At 38.5% G+C, this 24,230-nt stretch overlaps 1 protein-coding gene across 7 annotated transcripts in view; it reads right to left on the reverse strand.

Moving 5' to 3' along the window:
• FGD4 (FYVE, RhoGEF and PH domain containing 4) overlaps window positions 1–24,230 on the reverse strand; it is a 214,961-nt gene that overhangs the window by 122,967 nt on the left and 67,764 nt on the right. The window contains exon 1 of one of the 7 annotated variants that reach the window (XM_049102294.1): window positions 19,624–20,102. The exons of 4 other annotated variants lie outside the window; for them this stretch is intronic. In XM_049102294.1, the coding sequence (XP_048958251.1) occupies window positions 19,624–19,633 (10 nt within the window). In that variant the 5' untranslated portion in view covers window positions 19,634–20,102. Of the gene's footprint in view, window positions 1–603; window positions 807–19,623; window positions 20,103–24,230 lie in introns of those variants that run through there. 2 more of the 7 variants (XM_049102292.1, XM_049102295.1) reach the window with 2 other exon arrangements.

Here is a 24,230-nt window from a genome sequence, read left to right on the forward strand (position 1 = left end):
AGAAACCGGTCTCCCTAGCTCTGCCCCTGCCCTTATCACCGTGCCTGCATGCCTGCCGTTAGAGCCCCGTCACATTGTTTCCACATGCTCAGGGCCCTTGAAACTTGTGCAAAAGCATTGCAAAATAAAACTGTATAAGCATCGCATTTCAAAACATGAGCTAGTAATGGTAGGTCAGCCGTGTGGGCTAGGATAATTATTAATTAAATCATAACCTACAAATGTCCCTGACCTGAGACATTTTCTTATTGGACGAACAGGCATGAGAACACGTTGTGGCCATGGGCGTATTTCAAAGACTATCGGTATAACTCACTCTTAGAAACCATTAAAAATGATTGTCTCTTTGCCACTTTCAGAGGTCATAACACAATTTCACAGGCACAAAAAAATTAAAATAATTAAAAAATAATTCTTTTATTTTTCTACCAACATGTCATTGTACAGGCATAACTGAGCTGCTTAAATTCAATACAACACAAGTGTGTAATGCTGGAGATTTGTTCCAGAAGAGCTTATAGCTCCCTTTCCTTGGACCACATGGAGATAGTGCCCCACACCAAATGTAGTACAAACTGGGTACACAGTACTAGGGTCACTTACCTTATAGAGGCTGAATGTTTTCCTCTTGATTAGAAGTCACAAATGGTTTAAGCAAAACTCCCTTCATTTGTTCTTCCAGCGAGCCAAATCTAGCTTCCCATTAACCCAGTCCATTGCAGATAATTTCACACAGCACACGCTTCCCAGTTCCCAGCCCAGCAAGGATAATCACATTCCAGCGGGGAGTGAACAGATGGTGGATTCCATGGTAACCAGCCCTCCTAAGGCGATTGGTAGAAGTGTGTGACTACAGCTTATTGGGTAACAATCACTGTCTTTGTGCTCCAGCCTTGCAAATCCTAAAGGAAGCAACATATAGCCACTCACATGCGCAAGGGCTTGCCTAGCAGGTGTTTGGCTATTTAAACAAGGCAATGCAAGCCAATTAAAAGCTTTTCAGCGAATCTACCCTTGGTGGTTCAAAGTCCTTACATTTCAGATAGTGTCCACTGCTCATTCAGGAAGAAAGGTCACAAGAGGCTTAACTTGACAAATGGAAAATAAAACTTGAAAGTTAACTTGAAAATTCAAAATAAAGCATCCTAGAAATCTAAGCTGCACTAGCAAATCATTTTCTGATTTGCAATCCGCATAAGAAGTGAACCTGGCTTTGTATTTAGAAAGATTCTTTTTGACAAATAGAACTTTTAAATTTGCAAAACTGCTTTAGCTTGAAATTAAGTTTTCAAAACCAACCATTTTATAAATGTGTTTATAATCATTTAAAAATAACATATACATTCATTTTTACTGTGTTTATGGATTTTGAGGCTAGGGGAGGGATACTGAATTTAAATTTTTCATTAGAGCCCTACCCAATTATGGGATTGAAATCTCTGTTACATACTCTCTATAGGTTTGTTTCTGCAATCATGAAACTTAAATGCTGATTCAGCAGGAAAACAGCTTTCCCTCAACCCATGTTGCTCAAGGAATCAGAGTAAGTCCTTGAAGAAGCAAAAAGGCTTAAAACCAAATACTATTTTACACCATGACCAACTATTAGAAGTAATGCACAAATCTAAAACAGATAAACTCCAGACACTCCAAAAATCCATCAGAAATAAATTTTTAAAAGAGCAAAGAAATAATTAGGATAAGCTTAAGGTGAAAACAAAGCAAAACTTGTAAGCTAGGACTAGAAGCAGGTATTAATTGCCTCCACAGTTACCTCTTATCTTAAATTTAAGAGTTCTTTTCCTGGCAAGAACATAAATGAGACAAGTATTGCAAGGAAAAAGACAAAAATAATTTGCAGATGATATGATTCTCTCTGGGAAAAAAAAAATCAGGGATAATAATTACGATATTATTTGTAGTACCAGAAGCTCAGTGAGATGGCCAAAGATATCAATATAATTCCTTTATAAGGGCAAAAACTATCAGAATACCAATGAGAGGAATTACTAACAAGGGCAATGAAAAGTATACAATTCTTGGGAATAGTATCAGGAACTGTGTGTGAACTATTTGGGGGGAAAAAAATGAACTCTTACCAGAAGGGTTAAAGGAAAATGAAATGAAGACATGTAATATGTTACTGAATACAAAGATGTATTTTAAAGATGCCAAGTCTTCCAAAATTATCATATAGTTAGTAGTAAAATTTCCAACATACCTTAGAAAATAAACGTAACAAAGTGACTCTGAAGTTTATTTGGATTTTTAAAAGGTGAAAATACCAAAGAAAATTCTATATGAGAGGAATAACAATGGGTAAAAAAAAACTATACCATGTTTGGGGCAGCCTGGGTGACTCAGCGGTTTAGCACTGCCTTCAGTCCAGGGCGTGTTCCTGGAGACCCGGGATCGAGTCCCACGTCGGGCTCCCTGCATGGGGCCTGCTTCTCCCTCTGCCTGTGTCTCTGCCTCTCTATGTCTCTCATGAATAAATAAATAAAATCTTCAAAAAAAAAAAAAACTATACCAAGTTTGTAAAACATGCTATATATATAATATACTGATACCTCCCGTATCCAGAAAAACCTCTTTCTCATTGAATTCCAAATTCGTACATCTAATTATCTATTGAACATCTCTGCCTGGGTGTTTAATAAATATCTCAAACATAAGCCCCCAAAACTCAACTTCGGATTTTCTCCCCAAACCTGCTCCTCCTGCATCATTCCTTGTTTTTGGAAATGGCAACTCCATTGTTGGCAATCATTCAATCTAATGCCCAAGAGACCACCTCCAAGCCTTCTCTGACACCTTCACAACCAACCTGACAGCTCCTGTCATGAGCTATTTCTTCCAATCTGGCCACTTCTTACCACTTGGTCTCCTTAATAACTTCCTAATTAAACTCTGCTTCCATCTTATCCCCTACAGGCTATAAAACCTAAACGGATAATGCCAATTCTCTTCTCAAAACTGACGTTCCCATTGCACTAATTCTGTGTGATGGCTTAAAAAGCTCTTAATAACCTGGGTCCCATCCCATTAACTCACTTAACTCCTTTTCTACATACCTCTCCTGACTTCTCCAAGCTCTCCAGGCAGTCTGACACTTTGTCCTCTTCTCTGTACTTTCTCAGTAACGGGGACTGTGATGGTGTTTACCACAGGCCAGTTATTTCCCCCCTGATCCCCACCAGACTGTGAACCCCCTCAAGGCCAGGGACTACAACTCTGGACCCTGTGCTCCCAATGCCAAGCAAAGGTCCTTGTGTATAGTGAGCACTTAACTAAGTCTGCAATGAGTAACCACTTGCTGCAGAATTCTTTATTCTAGTGCAAGTTTAGAGACAACCTAAGAATCTAATAATAGATGAATGAGGGATGCCTGGGTGGCTCAGCAGTTGGGCACCTGCCTTTGGCCCGGGGTGTGATCCTGGAGTCCCAGGATTCAGTCCCACATAGGGCTCTCTGCATGGAGCCTGCCTCTCTCTCTGCATAGGTCTCTCTCTCTCTCTCTCTCTCTCTGTCTCTCATGAATAAATAAATAAAATCTTTAAAAAAATAATAGATGAATGATTACATAAGAATGTGTGCAACTTGATAGAATATCATGCAATTATTAAAAATAGGGTCACAAAAATGATGTGGCATAAGGAAAATGTTGATGGTATATTAATAACAACATACTATTTACTGAGCCCATAGTATGTGCCAGGCATTATAATAAACACTTCACAAATATTTTACTTAAACTTCACAAGGACTATAAAGTAGATGTTACCATCCTCATTTTTTTAGGTGTTCAAACAGAGATTTAGAAATTCAGCTCTGTGTCCTATGTCTCACTGTAAGATTTGAACCTCATTTGGGTCTAAGTCATTATTGCTATGCTAGCTCCTGGAACTAAAAAAAAAAAAGGGGGGGGAAAGTAAAGAGGAAAAAAATTATTGCTATACTAGCTCCTGGAAGTAAACGGGAAAGTACATACATACCTGAATACTCACTATGAACAACTACATAAAAAAGAAAAGATTCTTAGGCATACCTACCTCCAAATCATAAAGCAGTTGTGAGGAAGAAATATTGATACTATTTTCTGTTCCTCTGTTTTCCGAAATTCCTAATGTCAAGAATGATTATTTTCTAAAAATAATATTCCTACTACATATATTTTTCAATGTTCACTCTACTATGTTCTTGGATCTACTAAGTAGCAAGACACAATAAAAAAAATCTAAAAAGAACATGACTCACCATTTCTAGAGAATTGATTCTTTTTTTATTTAATAAATTTTTATTTATTATGATAGTCTCACAGAGAGAGAGAGAGAGAGAGAGGCAGAGACACAGGCAGAGGGAGAAGCAGGCTCCATGCACCGGGAGCCCGACGTGGGATTCGATCCCGGGTCTCCAGGATCGCGCCCTGGGCCAAAGGCAGGCGCCAAACCGCTGCGCCACCCAGGGATCCCTAGAGAATTGATTCTATAGGAACAAGTGAGAAAGAAAATACAATGGCAGATGCAAGAAAGGCACGTAAACAATAGTGTCCTCTTCAGCGCCATGGTCACCTCTAGGCATTCTGACATTGTCCACAATGACAGCACCTCCAGCTGACTGCCCAGGATCTGATAACAGGGCCTCCAAATGTAAGCTGTAGGGCACGTGACAAAGAGCCAACAATCCCCAGAAAGGTTCTCAAGGTGAAAAAGCATTGGAAGCAGAGAGGCCCGGTCGTTTATCTTCTCCATATCCTGGGCAGGCAGCAACACCACGTAGAATCTGCTCTAGTAGCCAGTGTGCGGCTAAGTGATCAAATAACCTTGCGAGGACTGTTCAACCTCCTTTCGCTACTGAATGTACCTGGCTTCATTCACCTTATATGACCTTTCTCTTTTTCTTAGTATGATGTTTTATTCCCAAACTCTTTTGAATTATGGCTACCCTTAGCCTGTCATGGGACTCCAGGCCAACAGAAACCCCTAAAAGGATCATTTACTTAGTGGTTAGGTATAAACATCTTAATAACTACTTCTAAGCCAGGAACTTAGCGCCATTTGAAAATGTCCTACAAAACAGTTACCAAAAAAAATTTAATTTTTCTAAGATTTTATTTGAGAAAGAGAGTGTGCATGCCCATGGGAAAAGAAGCAGAAGCAGAGGAAGAGGGACAAGCAGACTCCACACTGAACGTGGATCCTGACTGGGGCTTGATCCCAAGACTACAATTGAGGGAAACCAAGAGTTAGATGCTCAACTGACTAAGTCTCCCAGGTACCCTGAAAAATTAATATTCTTATTCCACTCTTAAATGACAACTACTACTTACTAATGGCACGTGGGTGCTTGTTGGGTTTGGGGCCCTGCAAAACCTCTTATGCCACAGATCATAATAGACCCTGCCACCCTCATTCCTGCTTCACATTGATTTTTACAAGTTACTTGCTTGCTATCACAAGAATGCCAAAAGCCCAGCCCTGCAAAACTGTGACATCATCGGAAGAAATACAGTTCAATCTAATACTCAGACAGAACTGCCTAGTGCTAACAGTTCCCACAGTGTTTGACAGATGTCACTGCGTTTCTCTTGAAATTTTAAGATATCCTGCAGGGCGCAGGTGAGCTGTAGTTATGCCCCAGAGCACCTAGGCATAGGCACATCTTTTGGCATGATGTTTTTAAGCTCTTAGATTTTTTTTTTTAATTTTGTTTTTACTTATTCATGAGAGACACGAAGAGAGAGGCAGAGACACAGGCAGAGAGAGAAGCAGGCTCCATGTAGGGAGCCCAATGCAGGACTCGATCCCGGGACTCCAGGATTACACCCTGAGCTCAACTGCTAAGCCACCCAGGCATCCCTAAGCTCTTAGATTTTGTAGTGCCTGATGACAGAAAGACTGGACTTTCTGTTTAGCTACTGGTATGACATGGGCAGGCCATTTTGGCCTCTCCATCCTGTGTGCTTCAGCCACAAAATGAGGGAGCTAAGTTAGATCATCTCTGAAGTTCTCTTCCACTCTAAAACAATAAGAATGAATGTTAGAGGAAGGAAGGTTCTTCCTCATTTTTACTGGCTTCAGAGGAAAAGGAGAAAGGGCTAGGGCAGCCAGGACAATTATTTATTTTCCAGAAGGAAACCCATACTAAAATTTAGGTGTGCTATGATGAAAGGTTTAAATGTGAGATGGCAAATACATCCCATGTAGGGTATACTTTAAGTGATCTTGTCACCAGCACCGCTCCTTCTGTGCTCTTTCTACTCTTGGAAAAAACTCCTGGACAATTGGTTTGTATGAAGTGACTGGATATTGTCAGGGTGGAGTCTGACAATGAAACAGATTCAAATCATCTATCCTGATTAGAGATTAAATTTATAATGTCCATCTAACAAGCACCAGATTAAACAACACTGCTAATCAGGCACGGATACTGAAACACAAAACACACTTGTCGAAAGGTGGTATTTTCTCAGATTTTTGTAGTGCGTTACCGAGAATTTTGTATTCTTACTTAACATTCTATAAGGTGTTTAATTTGATTTTTCTTTGTAATTAGTTTTAAAAGTATGATTTAGAACAAAAAATGTATTTGCAGGGTAAAAAGTACTTTACAAGCAGAAGAAAGCAGTGAAATAAGTGGAACTTTTTTGCCCAGTTTTCAAGGGGTTAAAATGATACAGTAACAAGTCTAGCCTGATTTGATGGAAGCAATTAAAAAAAATTTTTAAAGGATTTATTTATTTGAGAGAGATTAAATTGAGAGAGAGAGGGAGGGAGGGAGGAAGGGGAGGGAGAGGGAGAAGCAGATTCCCTGCTGAGCAGGGAGTCTGACATGGGGCTCGATCCCAGGACCCTGAGATCACAGCCTGAGCTAAAGCCAGATGTTTAACTGTCGGAGCCACCCAGGTGCCCCAGAAGCATTTTTTTTTTTTTTAATTGCCCATCATTCCTCCATTGTGGTTAGCATTTCAGACTACTTTCTGGGAACCTGCCCAGGTACCATATTATAAAGAAAACAATGTTAAGGAGGCAAAGTCTATGTCGGGGGTGGGGGTGGGTGGGGTCTCATATAATAGCCATTTTTCATGAAAGACCAACCATCAAGTAGACTCAGGTCTAACAATCCCTCAGTGATTTTTTTTTTTTTTTTTTAAGTAGGCTCCACACGCAACCTGGGGCTTGAACTGACAACCCTGAGATCTAGAGTTACATGCTCTACCGACTGAGCCAGCCAAGCACCTCCCAGGGGTATTTTAATTAAAGTCAGAAGAATAATGTCATAGTCCAATGAGAATAATGGGATCCAATTTTTCACATCATTAGATTATTTGTTGCTGTCTTCCTTAGGGTAATATTCCCTCTTCTTCCAAATCCTTAACATTAACTCTAAAACAAAGGTGGGAGGAAATTATACAAGCATCTGTGTCCTAGCCTGTTGCTCTCCACATTCTTCATTTGTACTCACATTTTTAAAAGAAGTTACTCATTTAAATTGGAACCTAAATGTTTTAAATTCTTATTACTTTAAAAAAAATTCCAGGGGTGCCTGGTTGCTCAGTGGGTTAGGCATCTGCCTTTGGCTCAGGTCATGATCATAGAGTCCTGGTATAGAGCCCTCTCCCTCTCCCTCTGCCTGCCACTCTCTCTGCTTGTGCTCTTTCTCTGTCAAATAAATAAATCTTTAAAAAAAGTTTTAAAAAAAGGAAAATTCCAAAAATATATGAAAGTTGAAGACTCTTTACAAGGAATACATATATATAACTTAATAAACATCTCTGCTAATGTATTAATTACATTAATTAGTTAGTAAATATATTTAAGTTAAATGTTTAAGAGAGTGCAACAAGTAGAAAACAGGGTAAGAACAAAGAATGTCATGTAAACATGATGCTGGGCTTCTGCAATTTGCAAAGTCTCAACCTAAACTCTATAAACAAGAAAAAGGAGACAATGGGTCCTCTGGAGGAGGCTTTATTATCTTTAAGAAGCAAAGACTTTTACCTCTGGTGCAGGGGTGGGGGCAGGTAAGGTGCTAACAAGATAAAACAGTGATAGAGGTATGGGACTAGGTAAGCAGCAAAGATAATACACACAATGTCATTCCATAAAAATTATTAAAATAGCAACATTATGAACATTTTTTTTTATTTTAAGAGGCTGAGATTAGGCCAGAGTGAAAATGACAACCCAGGTTTTGTGCTCATAAAACTCAATGCTCAACAGTTAATCCTTGTAGCTCAAAAAATAAATATCCTGAAGGACCAATGCATGTAAACCACTAATACTTTAGATCAAAGTTATAAAAACGAATTTAAGTGGTAAAGGGTTTCCTTTGTTAGGAGAGAAAAATAACAATCAACTGAACCCTTAGTGTTAAAACCTGGGAATTTATTTACGGCCTCTGATCTGGTCTTATAAAATCAATTCTCTCAACTTAACTTTATCTTTTTACCCTAGGTCCAAACCCGAGGTAGAGGAAAGTATTGAAGAGAGTAGCCAGGCTTTGTGAGCAAGAACTTTTAAGACGAGGACTGAGGTATACTCAGTTGTGAACATTTGAAGGTGCATGTTTGTTCTGTATGTGGCAGGAGGGTGTGTGTATGGGGGGGGCGCTATGAGGATGCACACGTGGGCAAGAATGGTGTGTGGCAAGAGGGACATAATGGTGTATTCTGAAAAGCTTCTTCATCTGCGCTGTAAATTGTATCTAAATGCCCTGGGTTCTTTTCTGAGGTAACCAGAGAATAACCGGTTGAAGAGAGGGGCAAATCATGGTTAGCGAATGCTGTGAATATATACTACTAAACTCTGGGCAGGATGGGATATACTGATAAAATCTCTTGCCCCCAAAATTTATTAGTGGGGTGACTTCTGAGCTACAACCTGAGTTTTGTGACTTGCATCTAAGAAACAGGCGTAATATTTGGTACCTTCCTCTCAAGAAGATCAAGATCACATAGGTGAACTCTCTTTGAATACCTGGAAAACTATACAGCTGTCAGAAGTCTTAAACATGTTTAAAAGTGTGGTGGAGGGCCACACACATGCACAAACAACTGTTTACTTTGTGGGCCAAGAATAGCAAAGGATGACTTACTGTCATGGAAAAAAAATAAATAAAAAAATAAATGAAACACTGAAGTTTCCTTTAAGGTAAAAAAACAAAACCCCTCTTTGCTCCATTCATATTCTTGTCAAGCTCTCTAATCTTGTTCCTTCCTTTCTCATTTATCCTTCTCCCAAGGTGGGAACTATATGATCACTGCCTCCACCTCCTCAGCTCACCTGTCTGACCAACACACACCTGACACTGCTCCCATAGACTAGCAGGGACAGGGACATTCCAGTTGCCAAACCCACAGTTCACTGCAGTTCCTGTATCCCTGGATTTCCCCGGGCGCCTCTGACTCTGCTGACCTTGTGCTCCTTTGACATTCCTTCCTCTTGTGCCGCCTCCCAATCAACTTTCCTGGTTCTCTAAGACTTTCTCCAGCCACTCCTTCTCTATCTTCTCCCTCCTCTGTCACGTGTAAGTAATCAGGTAAGATCAATAAATGTTCAATGACTAAACATCCACAAAACACATCACGAGTAAATGTTTAGATATTACACAGCAATTCATTGGCAAAATATGTAGTTATCAGTTCAAACATGGAACTCCACTGACAGATTAGAAGCTTTTAATCTCTAGCTGTAAGAGAAGAAGGAAAATGATATCGTACTGAGCATATAGCTGGAGGTGGGTCAAAGTAAAGATCTTCCCAGCCCTCATAAGCTAGTCTGCTGAACAGATGCAGAGGAATTTAAATACTTCCCTACCAAGTTCTGGTGCCAAACCTCACCCCTGTTTCAGGTCTTCTGCACTTGCAGTTCCCTCTGCCTAGAACATTTCTACAGATTTTCCTCTTGCTTCAATATATACTTCAAAAAGTCTGCACTTAGGTGCCACTTCTTCAGGTGACTCTTTGCTTCCTCACAACCCCATCTTTTTTGACTTTCCTCCTATCCTAGCACCTTGGTGTCTTTGTTATTTAATGGCACTTATCACTGCCCAACATTAAATGTTGTTCTTTCCACTTATTTTCTGGCTCCCACCCTAGAAGGTGGGCTCCATGAATAAGGGAGCTTTGCCTTGCTTACTACGGAATCCCCAATGTCTGGTCCAAAGTAGGTGCTCATTAAATCTGTTGAAAGAACTAATAAAAAGAAAAAAATGGTAGGGAATGAATGAAGACAATGTAAACATGGGCTACACCACTGTAACCTCTGCGGGAAGTGACCATGGAGCCAGGTCACCGACACATCTGAGCGAATGCGAGTGGAAGTGACAAGTTTCTGAAGCAAGTCAAGCAGCAAGTATGTTCGCAAGTCTTGAACAAGCAGGCAGGAAGCCTGTGTCTAGGACTAATGAACTTGACTCATCTAGACACCACACTTTCTCTATGACAAGAGAGTAGGGCTCAAAGGGAAGAAGGCTGGCAGCCCAGGAGATAATATGGGATCCTACAGGGGTCACAAATATTCTAGATGCTTTCCGAGGGAAAGGCAACAAAGAGATATCTGCCTTAGCAAAACTGTAAATCAAGTGAAATGTTTTTTAACTTTCTTCTGGCACTTTCCTATTTCTTTGCTCTCCTACAGGGTGGCTGGACAGTGCCTGGTGACTTTGATACCAGATCTCCATTCTCTCTGGCTAGGACCCAGACTTTACCTCACGACCTAAACCTGGCAGTCTTCTAAACCCTAACACCATTCCAGTGTGACCACACTACGGGGTTTTCCTCTTGAAAACAGTAGAGGCAGCCAATGTGGGAGTCTGAAACAGTTGGTCAGTTCATAGGCATCCAGTTATATTCTCTTCATAGGTCTCCACCTTCACTGCCTTGTCACTGGAGAGCAGGGCTACCTGTGCTTAGGGCAAGCAGCAGTTTTATGCTTGCATTTTAACAAACTTTATGAACTAGTAATGAATGTCTGTTCCAAAAGCATTAATAAATAAAAAGATTATAAGAGAAATAAGCAAAAGGCAATTAAGCAGCTTACTCCTACTACCTGGGGATAACCACTGATTAAGATCTTGGGAGTATTTGTTCCAAACTCTTGCCTACACATTCATATACCTATATAGACGTATACATCACAAATGCCTTATTTTTACATAAACAGTGTATTATATACCCTGCTTTATCTTTACTTACTACAAACCACAGCAATTTCAGATATATACTATGTTAACCTACTTATAAGTATATTGCAATAGGAAGTACAACTATTTTTTAAAGTAGGCTCATACCCAATATGAGGCTTGAACTCAAGACCTTGAGATCAAGAGGCACACGCTCAGGGTGCCTGGGTAGCTCAGTTTGTTCAGCTTCTGCCTTCAGCTCAGATCATGATCCCTGGGTCCTAGGATGGGGCCCTGCGTCATCTGGCTCCCTGCTCAACGGAGAGAGTCTGCTTCTCCCTCTCCTTTTCCCTCTCTCTGCCCATGCAAGCGCGCTCTCTCTTTCTCTCTCTCTGTCAAATAAATAAATAAAATCTTTTAGGGATCCCTGGGTGGCGCAGCGGTTTGGCACCTGCCTTTGGCCCAGGGCGCAATCCTAGAGACCCGGGATCGAATCCCACGTCGGGCTCCCGGTGCATGGAGCCTGCTTCTCCCTCTGCCTGTGTCTCTGCCTCTCTCTCTCTCTCTCTCTCTGTGTGACTATCATAAATAAATAAAAATTTTAAAAAAAATCTTTTTAAAAAAGTGTTGCCTGCTTTATGACTGAGCCAGGCAACCCCTCCTCCCCTGAAGTAGAGCTAATTTAAATTGCTATACTCTGAGAAAATCTCTGAGTTAACTTTTGCAAATGTTTCTACTAAACAATAAAAATATCTTAATGACTAAAAAGCACACGTTTTTACAAACTAAGAAATTATATAAATAAAGGAAAGTTAAAATCACATATAAAGCAATCATGTAGATATAATCATGATCAATATTTTGATGCATTTTCTTTAAAATTTTTGCATAATATATATCAGGATTGGGATTTTTCTAAATATTGAGCTCTTTAAGAAATTTTATGAACTAATTTCAAAAGAATAGTTTGCTTCATTTTTTTCTCAATTATGTCAAGGTTGATGGGGTTTAAAAGGCGACTTTATGGGGCACTTGAGTGGTTCAGTTGGTTAAGCCTCTAACTCTTGATTTCCACTCAGGTCATGATCGCAGGGTTGTGGGACTGAGCCCCAGATTGGGCTCTGTGCTCAGTGCAGAGTCTGCCAGAGATTCTCTCTCCTCCCTACCTCTCTTGTGCCCTCTCTCAAATAAATAATAAATAAATAAAATCTTTAAAAAAGAGGTGACTTTGATATGTAATTAAGCTATTTAACATATTACAGTGGTTGGTTCTGCTAAGGAGCATCATTTCTGTGACAGTCCAATAAATATCAGTACAGTCATTTCAAGTTTCTTTAAATAAGCAAAACTTTCCACTGAAGAAGAGTTGTCACCTGACTCAAAGGAGACTTATTTTCAGCTGATGTACCATTTTCTCCTGCAGGTTAAGCTAATTTATTGTGCAGAGTTGCTATCTGACTTTTTAATAAGGTTTCTAATAGCCTCCTAAATGCTGTTCGCTTTGGAGGATTTTTCAAATGTTAGCTGAATAATGCCCCATGCGAGGTAAAACTCATGAATTTTAAGCAGCAATTGGAGTGTTACAATTTGATTCTTTCTTTAAAAATGGGCAACACAGGGATCCATGGGTGGCTCAGCGGTTTAGTGCCTGCCTTCAGCTCAGGGTGTGATCCTAGAGACCCAGGATCGAGTCCCATGTCGGGCTCCCTGCATGGAGCCTGCTTCTCCCTCTGCCTGTGTCTCTGCCTCTCTTTCTGTGTGTATCTCTCATGAATAAATAAATACATTTTTTTTTAAAATGAGCAACACAGGGGCACCTGGGTGGCTCAGTAGGTTAAACCTCCAGCTCTTAATCTCTGCTCAGGTCATGATCTCAGGGTCATGAGATGGAGCCCCACATGAGGCTCCTCACTGATTCTTTCTCCCCATCTGTCCCTCTCCCTTATTCTTCAAATAAGTAAATAAAGTCTTTTTAAAAAATGACTAACACAGTGTTAACAGAACTGTAATGCCAGGAAACACACACACATTGTCCTTGCACCTCCCCCCTCCCCTGTCACATTCCAAATTGCCATTGCTAGGAAGAGGATCAATGTTACTTTTGGTTTAACTCATAAGACCGCAAGATTTATGGTTTACGTTAAAGCACCATGTCAGGGAGCAATATAAGCCCACACTTATACCCCCCCCATGATTTATATATTTAGCCAAGGAGGCCTTTCTAATTGCATATAGTTTCACAAAAACGAGAAATTAAAGTGCTCTCATTTCAGTAGGGTGTATACATTTTCTGAAATGAACTAGAAGATCAAAGATTCCTTACCAAAGAAAGAAGGTAAAAAATTGTTAGGTTTCTCAAGGGAAGAAACTTCTCTACTTAGTACCAGGTTATACAATCAATGCTATTTAACAAATATTTACCAAGAATGTTATGTCACATGCAAATAACAAAGAGCTTTGGAAGTTATTCCTTGCCCTCATAGATCTCACAGCCTAACACGGTGGTTCCTGTGTCCAGCAGAATCATGGCATTCTTTGGTAGAAAATTTTCAATTGCCCATTCAATTTCCTTAGTAGATTGTAGGACTACTCAAATTTCTACTTCTTCACAATTTGTTTCCTTAGCTTGTCTTTGTTTTTTTTTTTTTAAAGTATTTTCTAATTTCCATTTTTTAAAAAAGATTTTATTCATTTATTCATGAGAGAGAGAGAGAGAGAGAGAAAGAATGAGAGGCAGAGAAACAGGCAGAGGGAGAAGCAGGCTCCACGCAAGGAGCTTGATCCCGGGACTCCAGGATCACGCCCTGGGCTGAAGGCAGGCGCCAAACCACTGAGCTACCCAGGGATCCCCTCTATTTTCCATTTTTAAAAAAGATCTATCTATTTTAGAGAGAGACTGAGAGCAAAAGAGTGGGGGGGAGGGAGGCAGCGGAGAGAAAGAGAATCTCAAGCAAACTCCTTGGTGAGGAAAGAGCCCAATACAGGGCTCAATCCCAGGACCTTGAGATCATAACCTGAATAGAAATCAAGAGTTGCTCAACTGACTGAGCCACCCAGGTGCCCCCCTGGCCCCTGCCAGTTTGTCTTCAGAGAAATTTGTCTATTACATTTAAGTTGTTCATAATAACCACTCATTATCATTTTAATATTTGTAAGAATCGGGCAGCCCTCGTGGCTCAGCTGTTTGGGCAGCCCTGGTGGCTCAGCAGTTTAGGGCTGCCTGCAGCCCAGGGTGTGATCCTGGAGACCCGGGATAGAGTCCCGCATCGGGCTCCCTGCATGGAGCCTGCTTCTCCCTCTGCCTGTGTCTCTGCTTCTCTCTCTCCTCTCTGTCTATTCTCATGAATCAATAAGTAAAATATTTAAAAAAATATTTGTAAGAATCCTGATATTAGAAGTTTTTCATTCTTGATCAGTCTCAACAGGCATTTATCAATCTTATACTTCAAGTAAACATTTTCTCTATTGTCTGTTCTCTATTGCATATTTTTCACTTCTATGTCTATTATGCCTTTCCTTCTATTTACCTTCAGTTTAATTTCATTTTCTAAATTATTCAAATAGAAGCTCAGATCACTGATTCTAAAACTTCTTTTCTAATATGAGCATATAAAGCTGCATATATTTTTCCAGTTTTATAGTTTTTTATGGCAGAAAAGTATCCCAATCCCAATTATTCCATCATGGCCAGAACCAAAAGTCTTTAATGGAATGCTTGCTGTGCTTACTTAAAAATCAAATTAAAAAGCAATGAAACAAAACAAATGAGGGAGGAAAAGTTCCCCATTACGCTGAACATGTAGGTTTATTGAGTACATATGGAACCCATTAGAGAGTACAGCTAAAGAATTGAGTCTTCAATGAGTGATTCCTTTGATACTTGCTTTTGATTCAGTGAAAACTATCATCCAAATCTCCATTATTTTCAGTGTAAAGAAATTTATGGGAAAAGTGGAGCTATGAAGACTTTGCCTCAAAAATACATATACTGCTCCCACCCAGCAATGCAAAGCCACTTCCTTTTCCTTTCCCTGCAGTAATGTATACTCTAGTGGCTTCCATTCCATTAATAAAAACCTTTCCATGACTGTTAAATTCTACTATTTCCTACAATGTGTATAGACCACTATATTAGGTGAGATATGATGAAATGGAAAACATGGTCCATACACGAGGCAATTTAAGGAAAACAACGAAAAGAATTTGAGATGGTTTGGATTCTGGAAATGTCAGAATTCTCAGTTAAAACTGTACAACAAAAATGCCACTGAGATACAGTGGGCAAAGAACAATCTTTTCAGTAAATGGTACTAAATCCATATGAGATCCATGTGGCACTAAAAATAAATCTTGACCCCTATTATACATCTTTTACAAAATCCCAATTTTAGATTAATTATAGACCTAAGGATAAAAAATTATAAATAATAAGTTTCTAGAAATACTATATGAAAACATCTTTACCACCTTGAGATAGGCAAAGTTTTTAAAAAAGAACACAGAGACCTAACTTTAAAGGATTACACTGAAATTGGACATTGTTCATGAAAGGATATCACTAAATATAAAAAAGAAAGCATTACAGGAAAAACAAATCATTACTTCAAAGAACTAGTATCCAGAATACATAAAAAACTGAGACAAAAAAAGACAATTTGATTTTTTTTAATGGGCAAAAGTCTTGATTGGGAACTTTACAAAAGAAGATTCCCAATAAGCACATAAAAATTAAAAAAAAGCACATAAAAATCATTACTCATCAGATATGTAAATTAAAATCACAAAGTAACACCGCTAGACACCTGCCACATAGCTAAAAATTTTTTAAACTAGCAGAAAGTATTGGCAAGGAAATGAAATAACTAGAATTTTCACACATTACACCATTATGGAAAACTTTTAGGCTAATACCTCCTAAAGCTGAACAAATGCATACCCTATGACCTAATAATTCTACCAAAGACATGTACAAAATGTCCATAGCACCTTTCAGCAATAATGGCCAATGTCCATCAATGGCAACATGGAAATAAACTACTATTCACAATGAACAAAATTACTGCTACAGTGCATAATGGATTGGCCACAAGCTTTGGAAATGAATGATCTTGGACATGAGTTTCAGTTCTGCTATTTACCATGTAATACTAAATATATAGATATGAGTATATAACCCCAAAAATCTGCTTTCTCCATCTGAAAAATAGGGTCATGTCACCTCTCTTACAAGATTATTCTAAGGACAAGAAGTAATATGCATATAGCACAAAGCACTATGTCTAATAGGTGCTCAGTAAACAGTAAGACTAGGATTTAGGAGCTGGAACTTCTACCACTCAGGATCAATACCAGTCTTTTTTTATACATAAACTCTCTGTGAAGATAATGTTCCACCTGACCTAACAAAACAATCTGTAGCATTTCTAAGTTGCCAGTTCAGTCATCAGTGAAACTATACAGGAACCAGGTCATGGCATTTTATTACTCAGCTACTTTACAAACCCATATGCAATTGCAGCTGTCAGCTCTAATGCCAGAGGATCAAACGAGTTGGAAAGATCAAACAAATAGGCAGGAGAAATGCCAACAAGTGCATAAACTGGTCAGGAGTCTAACTGGTTCAGTTACAAAGTTGATCCTTAAAACACTATGCATACTCTGAAGAGAAGCATATACAGGTTAGGATGCCTGAAAAACAAAAGAATGAAAATAGGGACAAACATCCCTTAGTCCTATCGTGGTTTTTGGCCTAATTCTGAGCCTCCTTTAGTCTTAAAAATAAATCTATTCATACCTGTCATTGAAGAATAAAACAATAAATCTCACTTTGACTTTATTATTTTTCATTTATTATTTATTTATTATTATTTATTTTTTTAAATTATTTTTTAAAGATTATATTTATTTATTCATGAGAGACACAGAGAAAGAGACAGAGATACAGGCAGAGGGAGAAGCAGGCTCCCCGTGGGGAGCCTAATGCAGGATTGGATCTCAGGACTCCAGGATCACGACCTAAGCCAAAGACCGATGCTCAACCACTGAGCCACCCAGGCGTCCCTTACTTTGACTTCTTTTTAATGTAAAATGTGTGTGTGTGTGTGTGCGTGTGTGTAAGATCTGGTATTTAGTAGCAACAGATCCCAAATTTTAAAGTTATAATAAATATTAGGAGAAATGACTAAGTATAATACACATTCATTAAAATTTTTATTCATTTATAAAGGAAAGTCAGGATATTAACTTATATTGCCATCTAAACTAGTAAAGGGAAGGCAGAGGCAGGGCAAAGAAAAAAAATAAATCTCCTGAAATCTTGAAATCAAGTTCACTGATCCAAAATAGTTCTTTGAAGAGTAAGGCTCCAATATTTCGTATTTTGACTGTATACACCTATTACTCTAGCTAGTTCTATTTTATTAACACTTATCAGGCCTATCACATTTTATTCTTATTTTTTTAATAATTTTATTCATTTATTCATGAGAGACACACAGAAAGAGGCAGAGACATAGGCAGAGGGAGACCTGATGCAGGTCTTGATCCCAGAACCCTGGGATCACACCCTGAACCGAAGGCAGACACTCAACCACTGAGCCACCCAGGCATCCCTTGGCCTATCTCATTTAAAAAATAAGATACACTTAAGAATATGAATAATTCAAAGTACTCTAAACTCAGTTCCATTTAATCCATAAGAAAGGTCAGTCTCCACCTTGGTGCAAGTCAGCAACACAGGGGCTCTATACAATAGGAATGAAGAACAAGAAACTTTTTCTTTCTTTAATGGTTGAATTACTGGGAGAATCCTAGGCCATTTTTAACCTAATGAAACAAAGAAAAACTTTGGCCAAAGCCTTGTGAATCTGTGTTTTGCAAGCACTATATTTTCACAGCCTGTGCTTGATTTATTTTGTTGCATGGATCTAGTTTTCCATTCACATGAGGTTGTGCATAGAAGAACCAGTCTTAGGGAAGTCCTCTTTCAGTTTTCTTCAATGATCCATTTATTTCCAAAAGTTCTACAGATTCCACTCCAGTTTGTCTTTCTAAGGAAAGCAATTTCATCCACATTTGAAAAGCTAGCACATAGGCTGTCTGCCACACAGAAGCAAAAGTTTTAAAAAATGTGAGATCCATATATCTAAACCAATATAGCACCCATTTGTTGAAAATCCTAATTCAATGTTTGTCCTTAAAATTCTAAGATCAGGCTATATGATAAATCAAGAATGTAAATACAATGGGATTTTCCCCCTTCCCAGGTACTTTGCAAGATAGTCTTTAAAATAATAGTGTTCTCATAGTTACTTTTAATCCAAAATCTTAAAAAAATTTAAATATCCAATAATAGAGGACATGTTAACTAAATTAAAGTACTACTGTTTAACAGAATCATATAGCTATTGAATTTTCACTAAGAATTTTTAGTAACAAGAAATAATTTAATGCTATGTGGAAGAGGAGAAGCATGATAAAAAAAATCCACATAAAATAGGATCTCAACAAAGAGGAAATATATATCAAAATGTTAGTTACACCTTGATGTTTATTTTCTTTCTCCTTACTAATCAAGAAAAATCTGTTTAAAATTGTTTTTCTGAATAAAGACATTCAGTAGGCTTTACAGTTAAATACAGAAGACCATGAGAACATTATAGCCACAATGACAGAGATCTAGTCAACTAGACTTCAGATTCTAGTATGCAATTTCAAGAAATCCTTACACTGCCCATTACAAATGTATCTTGCTAATGTTTTAGAAGTAGAGGGAATTTTATCCTCAAATAACTGATGACTAAGAGAATATTAAGTATACAAACAAGTTCTAAGAAATTGATTAGAGGATAGCTTTTATGTATCAGAAACAGAAAAAAGAAAGAAATGTAAATTAGAAGTAGATGGTAAGAGGTTATAATAAAAAGTCTGATGAGAAAGGTGAACAGTTTCACTAAAAGCACAGCTCATGTTCACCACTCTCAGAGAACACTGCTATGCTTGCTATGAATCCCAGGGAGAAAGCCATTACCTCAAGGTATCATACATGGACCATAAAAAAAAGAAAAAGTACACCTTCATCCCAAAACCACACCAAGATGGGCAACCCCGGTGGCCCTGCGGTTTAGCGCCGCCTTCAGCCCAGGGCGTGATCCTGGAGTCCTGGGATCGAGTCCCTCATTGGGCTCCCTCCATAGGGCCTGCTTCTCCCTCTGCCTCTCTCTCTCTCTCTCTCTCTCTCTCTCTCTCTGTGTCATGAATAAATAAATAAAATCTTTAAAAAATTAAAAATTAAAAAAAATAAAACCACACCATGAAATCATTCTAAACAAGAGCCATGATAATTTCAGTAGTGATAGAAATTACTTATCATTTAGTAGTAATCAAAAAGACAAGTGGCAGTTACTTCATCTGCCCATATACTTTGTATATTCACAAGTTTCAAATGTCCTTAACCTGAGATATTTCAGAAATAGAAATTGCAAAAATAACAATACTCACAGCCCCCCATAGAGGATTTCTCTCCAACAACATCCAGCAGTGCCTTTTACTCTTCTGATTAATCATACTTATTTCCTGCTTGTGGAGAAATTATTTGGATCTCTGATTTATGGGTAAAACCTACAAGTCTGCACTTAGACACCAGACACGCATACATCTCTGTTGGACATGGTGAGTAACTAATGGGAAGTGCAGAGCTAGGTTTTGTAACTCTTCTAGCACTGATGCAGCCTCAAAGATCTACGCAAGCATAGCATTTCAAAATTCCATGAAGGTATTTCAAAATGCAGTGAGAAAGCTCTAATACTAGGGTGGAATAGGAAGGATGGGGTCAGTTGCATGTGATTTTACTATAATTACAGCCTTTAGATTTATAACAAACTATCTTTTAAAAATAGTTTTTAAAGGGGTTTAGGATTTTTTGCACCATATATGACCAGATAGTCATAAGAAATGTTAAATAGCGAAATGCAGTGAAATAGTGTTTACACTTTCTGTCTCCCAAGCAAAAGGACCTTCTATTTCCTTCCTAGGTTACCTAACAATGCCAAATAACTTTATAAAGACATCAGAATTTTATTTTATTTTTTTTAATTTTATTTATTTATGATAGTCACATAGAGAGAGAGAGGGAGAGGCAGAGACACAGGCTGAGGGAGAAGCAGGCTCCATGCACCGGGAGCCCAACGTGGGATTCGATCCTGGGTCTCCAGGATCACGCCCTGGGCCAAAGGCAGGCACTAAACCACTACGCCACCCAGGAATCCCGACATCAGGATTTTAAAGGAGGAAAGGTACCAATGAGCAAATTTCTCATCCTTGCCATGCTTATCAAAGAAAATTACTGATTAAAGTTAGTGCTTTAGTCACAGACTTTTCAAAGCACCTAATGGTTTATCATCACGTGGACTCAGCATTTACACAATAATCCAAAGGCTAACTTTCATGTGATATTCAGAATCAAACTCTAATACTGAGATTCAGTTCACTTTTGCTATATTACTTCTTCAAATTATTATGTTTCTGAATGACAAATAGTACATTACCTTAAAGAATTTGACAATACTTGAGGAAATTTTGATGGATAGAAAACGTATGTAATGTAGCTTATGAATCAACCAGTGGAAGTATGGAGGGAGCTACTTGGAGAAACTCACTAAAAGCATAAAGTCTTAGAAATTTAGAAATCCTCCCATTGTATGGATGAGAAAACAGGCCATACATATATTAGCATATATGGAAGACAAGGTTTATACATTCCAGATCTTCTGATAGATTTTTTTCAGTATAATTTCCACAGCATATTTTTTATAAATTTATATTTTATTGGTGTTCAATTTGCCAACATATAGAATAACACCCAGCGTTCATCCCATCAAGTGTCCCCCTCAGTGCCCTTCACCCAGTCACCCCCACCCCCCACCCACCTCCCCTTCCACCACCCCTACCTAGTTCGTTTCCCAGAGTTAGGAGTCTCTCATGTTCTGTCCCCCTCTCTAATATTTCCCACTCATTTTCTCTCCTTTCCCCTTTATTCCCTTTCACTATTTTTTTTTTTTTTTTTTTTAGATAGTCACACAGAGAGAGAGGAGAGAGAGAGGCAGAGACACAGGCAGAGAGAGAAGCAGGCTCGTGCACCGGGAGCCCGACGTGGGATTCGATCCCGGGTCTCCAGGATCGCGCCCTGGGCCAAAGGCAGGCGCTAAACCGCTGCGCCACCCAGGGATCCCCCCCTTTCACTATTTTTTATATTCCCCAAATGAATGAGACCATACAACGTTTGTGCTTCTCCGATTGACTTATTTCACTCAGCATAATACCCTCCAGTTCCATCCATATCGAAGCAAATGGTGGGTATTTGTCATTTCTAATAGCTGAGTAATATTCCATTGTATACATAAACCACATCTTCTTTATCCATTATCTTTCGTTGGACACCGAGGCTCCTTTCACAGTTTGGCTATTGTGGACATTGCCATAGCATTATATTTCTAAATTAGTTCTTAAACATGCTGTTATCTTGTATAAGATTTTCAAGGAGTGGTGATTTTAAGAGCTAGTAATCCACCTGCCAACAATTTCTTGCTATTGATGAATGTTATTATCAACTTTGAAAGCTGAACTCTATGAAGTGAAAGGTATAGTAAACAGTCATGGCATGTTCACATAGTGCGGAGGTATCCACCTAACTGAGGGCTTCACCAATCCAAGCCACCATTCCAACCCACAACAGCTGAGGGCTGGGGTGTCCTCGGCAGAGTCAGGGTAAGTTTTACACAGGAAGTGCTGCTATATGTACTCAGGCTTCAGTGATGAAGTCAGATGAGGATGTCAGCATTTTTGGTTCCCTTCAAACTGATCACATGCCAGTAAACTATTAGCTAAAATTGCAACTGTCCTTCTCTGCTACAGAGTACTAGGACCAGAAGGACCTTAATGAGCATGTTGGCTTACATTCTTGACCTCTTTTTCACTGTTTTATGCAGTGTAGCAAGCAAAGAAAATTCATAATAAAATATTTTCTAACGTGACTCTGTACATTGTAGATTTTTGTCCTTATAATTAAGCTTCTTCATCACTGTTCATTCAGATACTATGTGGCTATGGTTGCAGAAATGGGTTGCAAAAATTACACTGAAATAACATTTCTCTCATAAATTTATGAGTTTTTTTTTAATTTATGAGTTTTTTTTTTTTTTCAGTTTGCTACTTAGAGTTTAGGCTCCTAGATTTTATATAAACAGATTTATTTGTCTTGGCTCCAAATAAGTGATCTAATGAATTTAGTCATACTACTATATACATTAATTACATTTGGGAATAGCTTTATAAACCATGATATTAACCAGTCTGTTACAAAGCTAAAATTAGGACCCTATCCTCAAAACGTTATGGGGCTAAAAACTGTTAGAAAAGGAAAGTAAACAAAGCTATTTTTCTGTTCCTAACATCATCAGTCTGTTCCATGACTTGATAAAATTATTAGTAACTATAGCTATTTACTTCTGTATCCTTCTCATGACAACCCTTACAAAGAGGCATCATTATAGCTCCCATTTTATTGTCGGTGAAAGTGAGAACTCAAGTTTGGCAGCTTTCTCAGAGACTAAGAGGCAGAGCTGTGATTCAAACCCTGCACTATGGAACTTCAAAACCTGGTCTCTAAAATCCAAAATATCTGCTTTGTCTCTCAAAGCTTTCTCAAAGTTATTAACCTTGGATGGGAGAAGAAAAACTTTCACCTTGAGTTTTCTTGTATTTAACTCCAAACTCAAAACCTAAAACTGTATATACCTGGTAAACTTCTGCTTTCTACTCCACATGACCTTTTGATTCCTCAAAACTTTGTATTTAATCTACTTGTAAGCCAATAGCTTGCAAATGTATTTGCAAGTAGGACAAATGATCCTACTTTTGTATATTCCCCCCCATAGCTGCAATCAGCAATAGCTGATTTAGCTTAGGTTGCTTGTTGGTTATGAGAATGAGAAGAGTACACAATTGTCACTTGCTCAAGGTCACTTTGAGCCAGAAATATAATTCTGGTCTAAGGTCTGGTTGCTAAACCACGCTTCCTCTGCAATGGTAAAGCTACCATTGGTAAGCTGGACATTAAGAAACAAAAAATAACGAAGTATGGGATATTCAAAATACTTTTTTTGGCAATCTCTTTTCCCTACTTGTCCCTCCCCTCTAATTTGCTCATTTCCTATATATTCTGTATTGCGATTATGGAAAGAAACTATAACTGCTTGGCAGATAAGGGGAAAAAAAGTTACTCCTATTTCGAACATGAAGAAAGTTTCTTTTCCTTTTCTTATTAAGATATGGAAGACAAAAAAAAAAAGATATGGAAGACAGCCTCAAAAAGTATAACAAAAAGTGTCATGTTAAATCCATTTCTTCTATTTAAATTTTATTGGTACAGACCATTAGCTTTTGATTTATAAATTTAAGACAGTTCTCTAAGAAATGTGTTGGTACCCACACATATGGCAATCAGCACTGCTAAGGAGCTTGTCTAAACTGGCACTGTCAGTTGAATTTCTATGGTGATGAAAATGTTCTCCATTTGTGCATTCACACAAGCACATGAAACATGGCTTGTGTGGCCAGGGAACTAAAATTCATTTTATTTTAGTTAATCTAAACTTTAAAAGGAACTAGTGGCTAATGGACATAGGTCTCAGGTTTGGGTGTCTTTTTTTTTTTTTTTTTTTTTTAGATTTTATTTATTTATTCATGAGAGACAGAGAGAGAGGCAGAGACACAGGCAGAGGGAGAAGCAGGCTCCAAGCAGGGAGCCTGATGTGGGACTCGATCCCAGGGACTCCAGCATCATGCCATTTGGCCAGCCGAAGGCAGGTGCTAAAACACTGAGCCACCCAAGGATCCCCTCGGGTGTCTTTTTAAAAATTTTTTTATTCTGAATTAATTATAGACTCAGGAAATTGCAAAAATAGTACAGAGGGGTCCAGTTTCCCCAAATGATTGATTACATCATATTATGTAACTACAGTACAATATCAAAACCAGGAAATTGACATTGGCACAATGTGTGTGTTTAGTTCTATGCCATTTTATCACTTGTATAGACCTGTGTAAAC

Source organism: Canis lupus, chromosome 27, assembly GCF_003254725.2.
Source record: "Canis lupus dingo isolate Sandy chromosome 27, ASM325472v2, whole genome shotgun sequence".
Classification (NCBI taxonomy): Eukaryota; Metazoa; Chordata; class Mammalia; order Carnivora; family Canidae; genus Canis; species Canis lupus.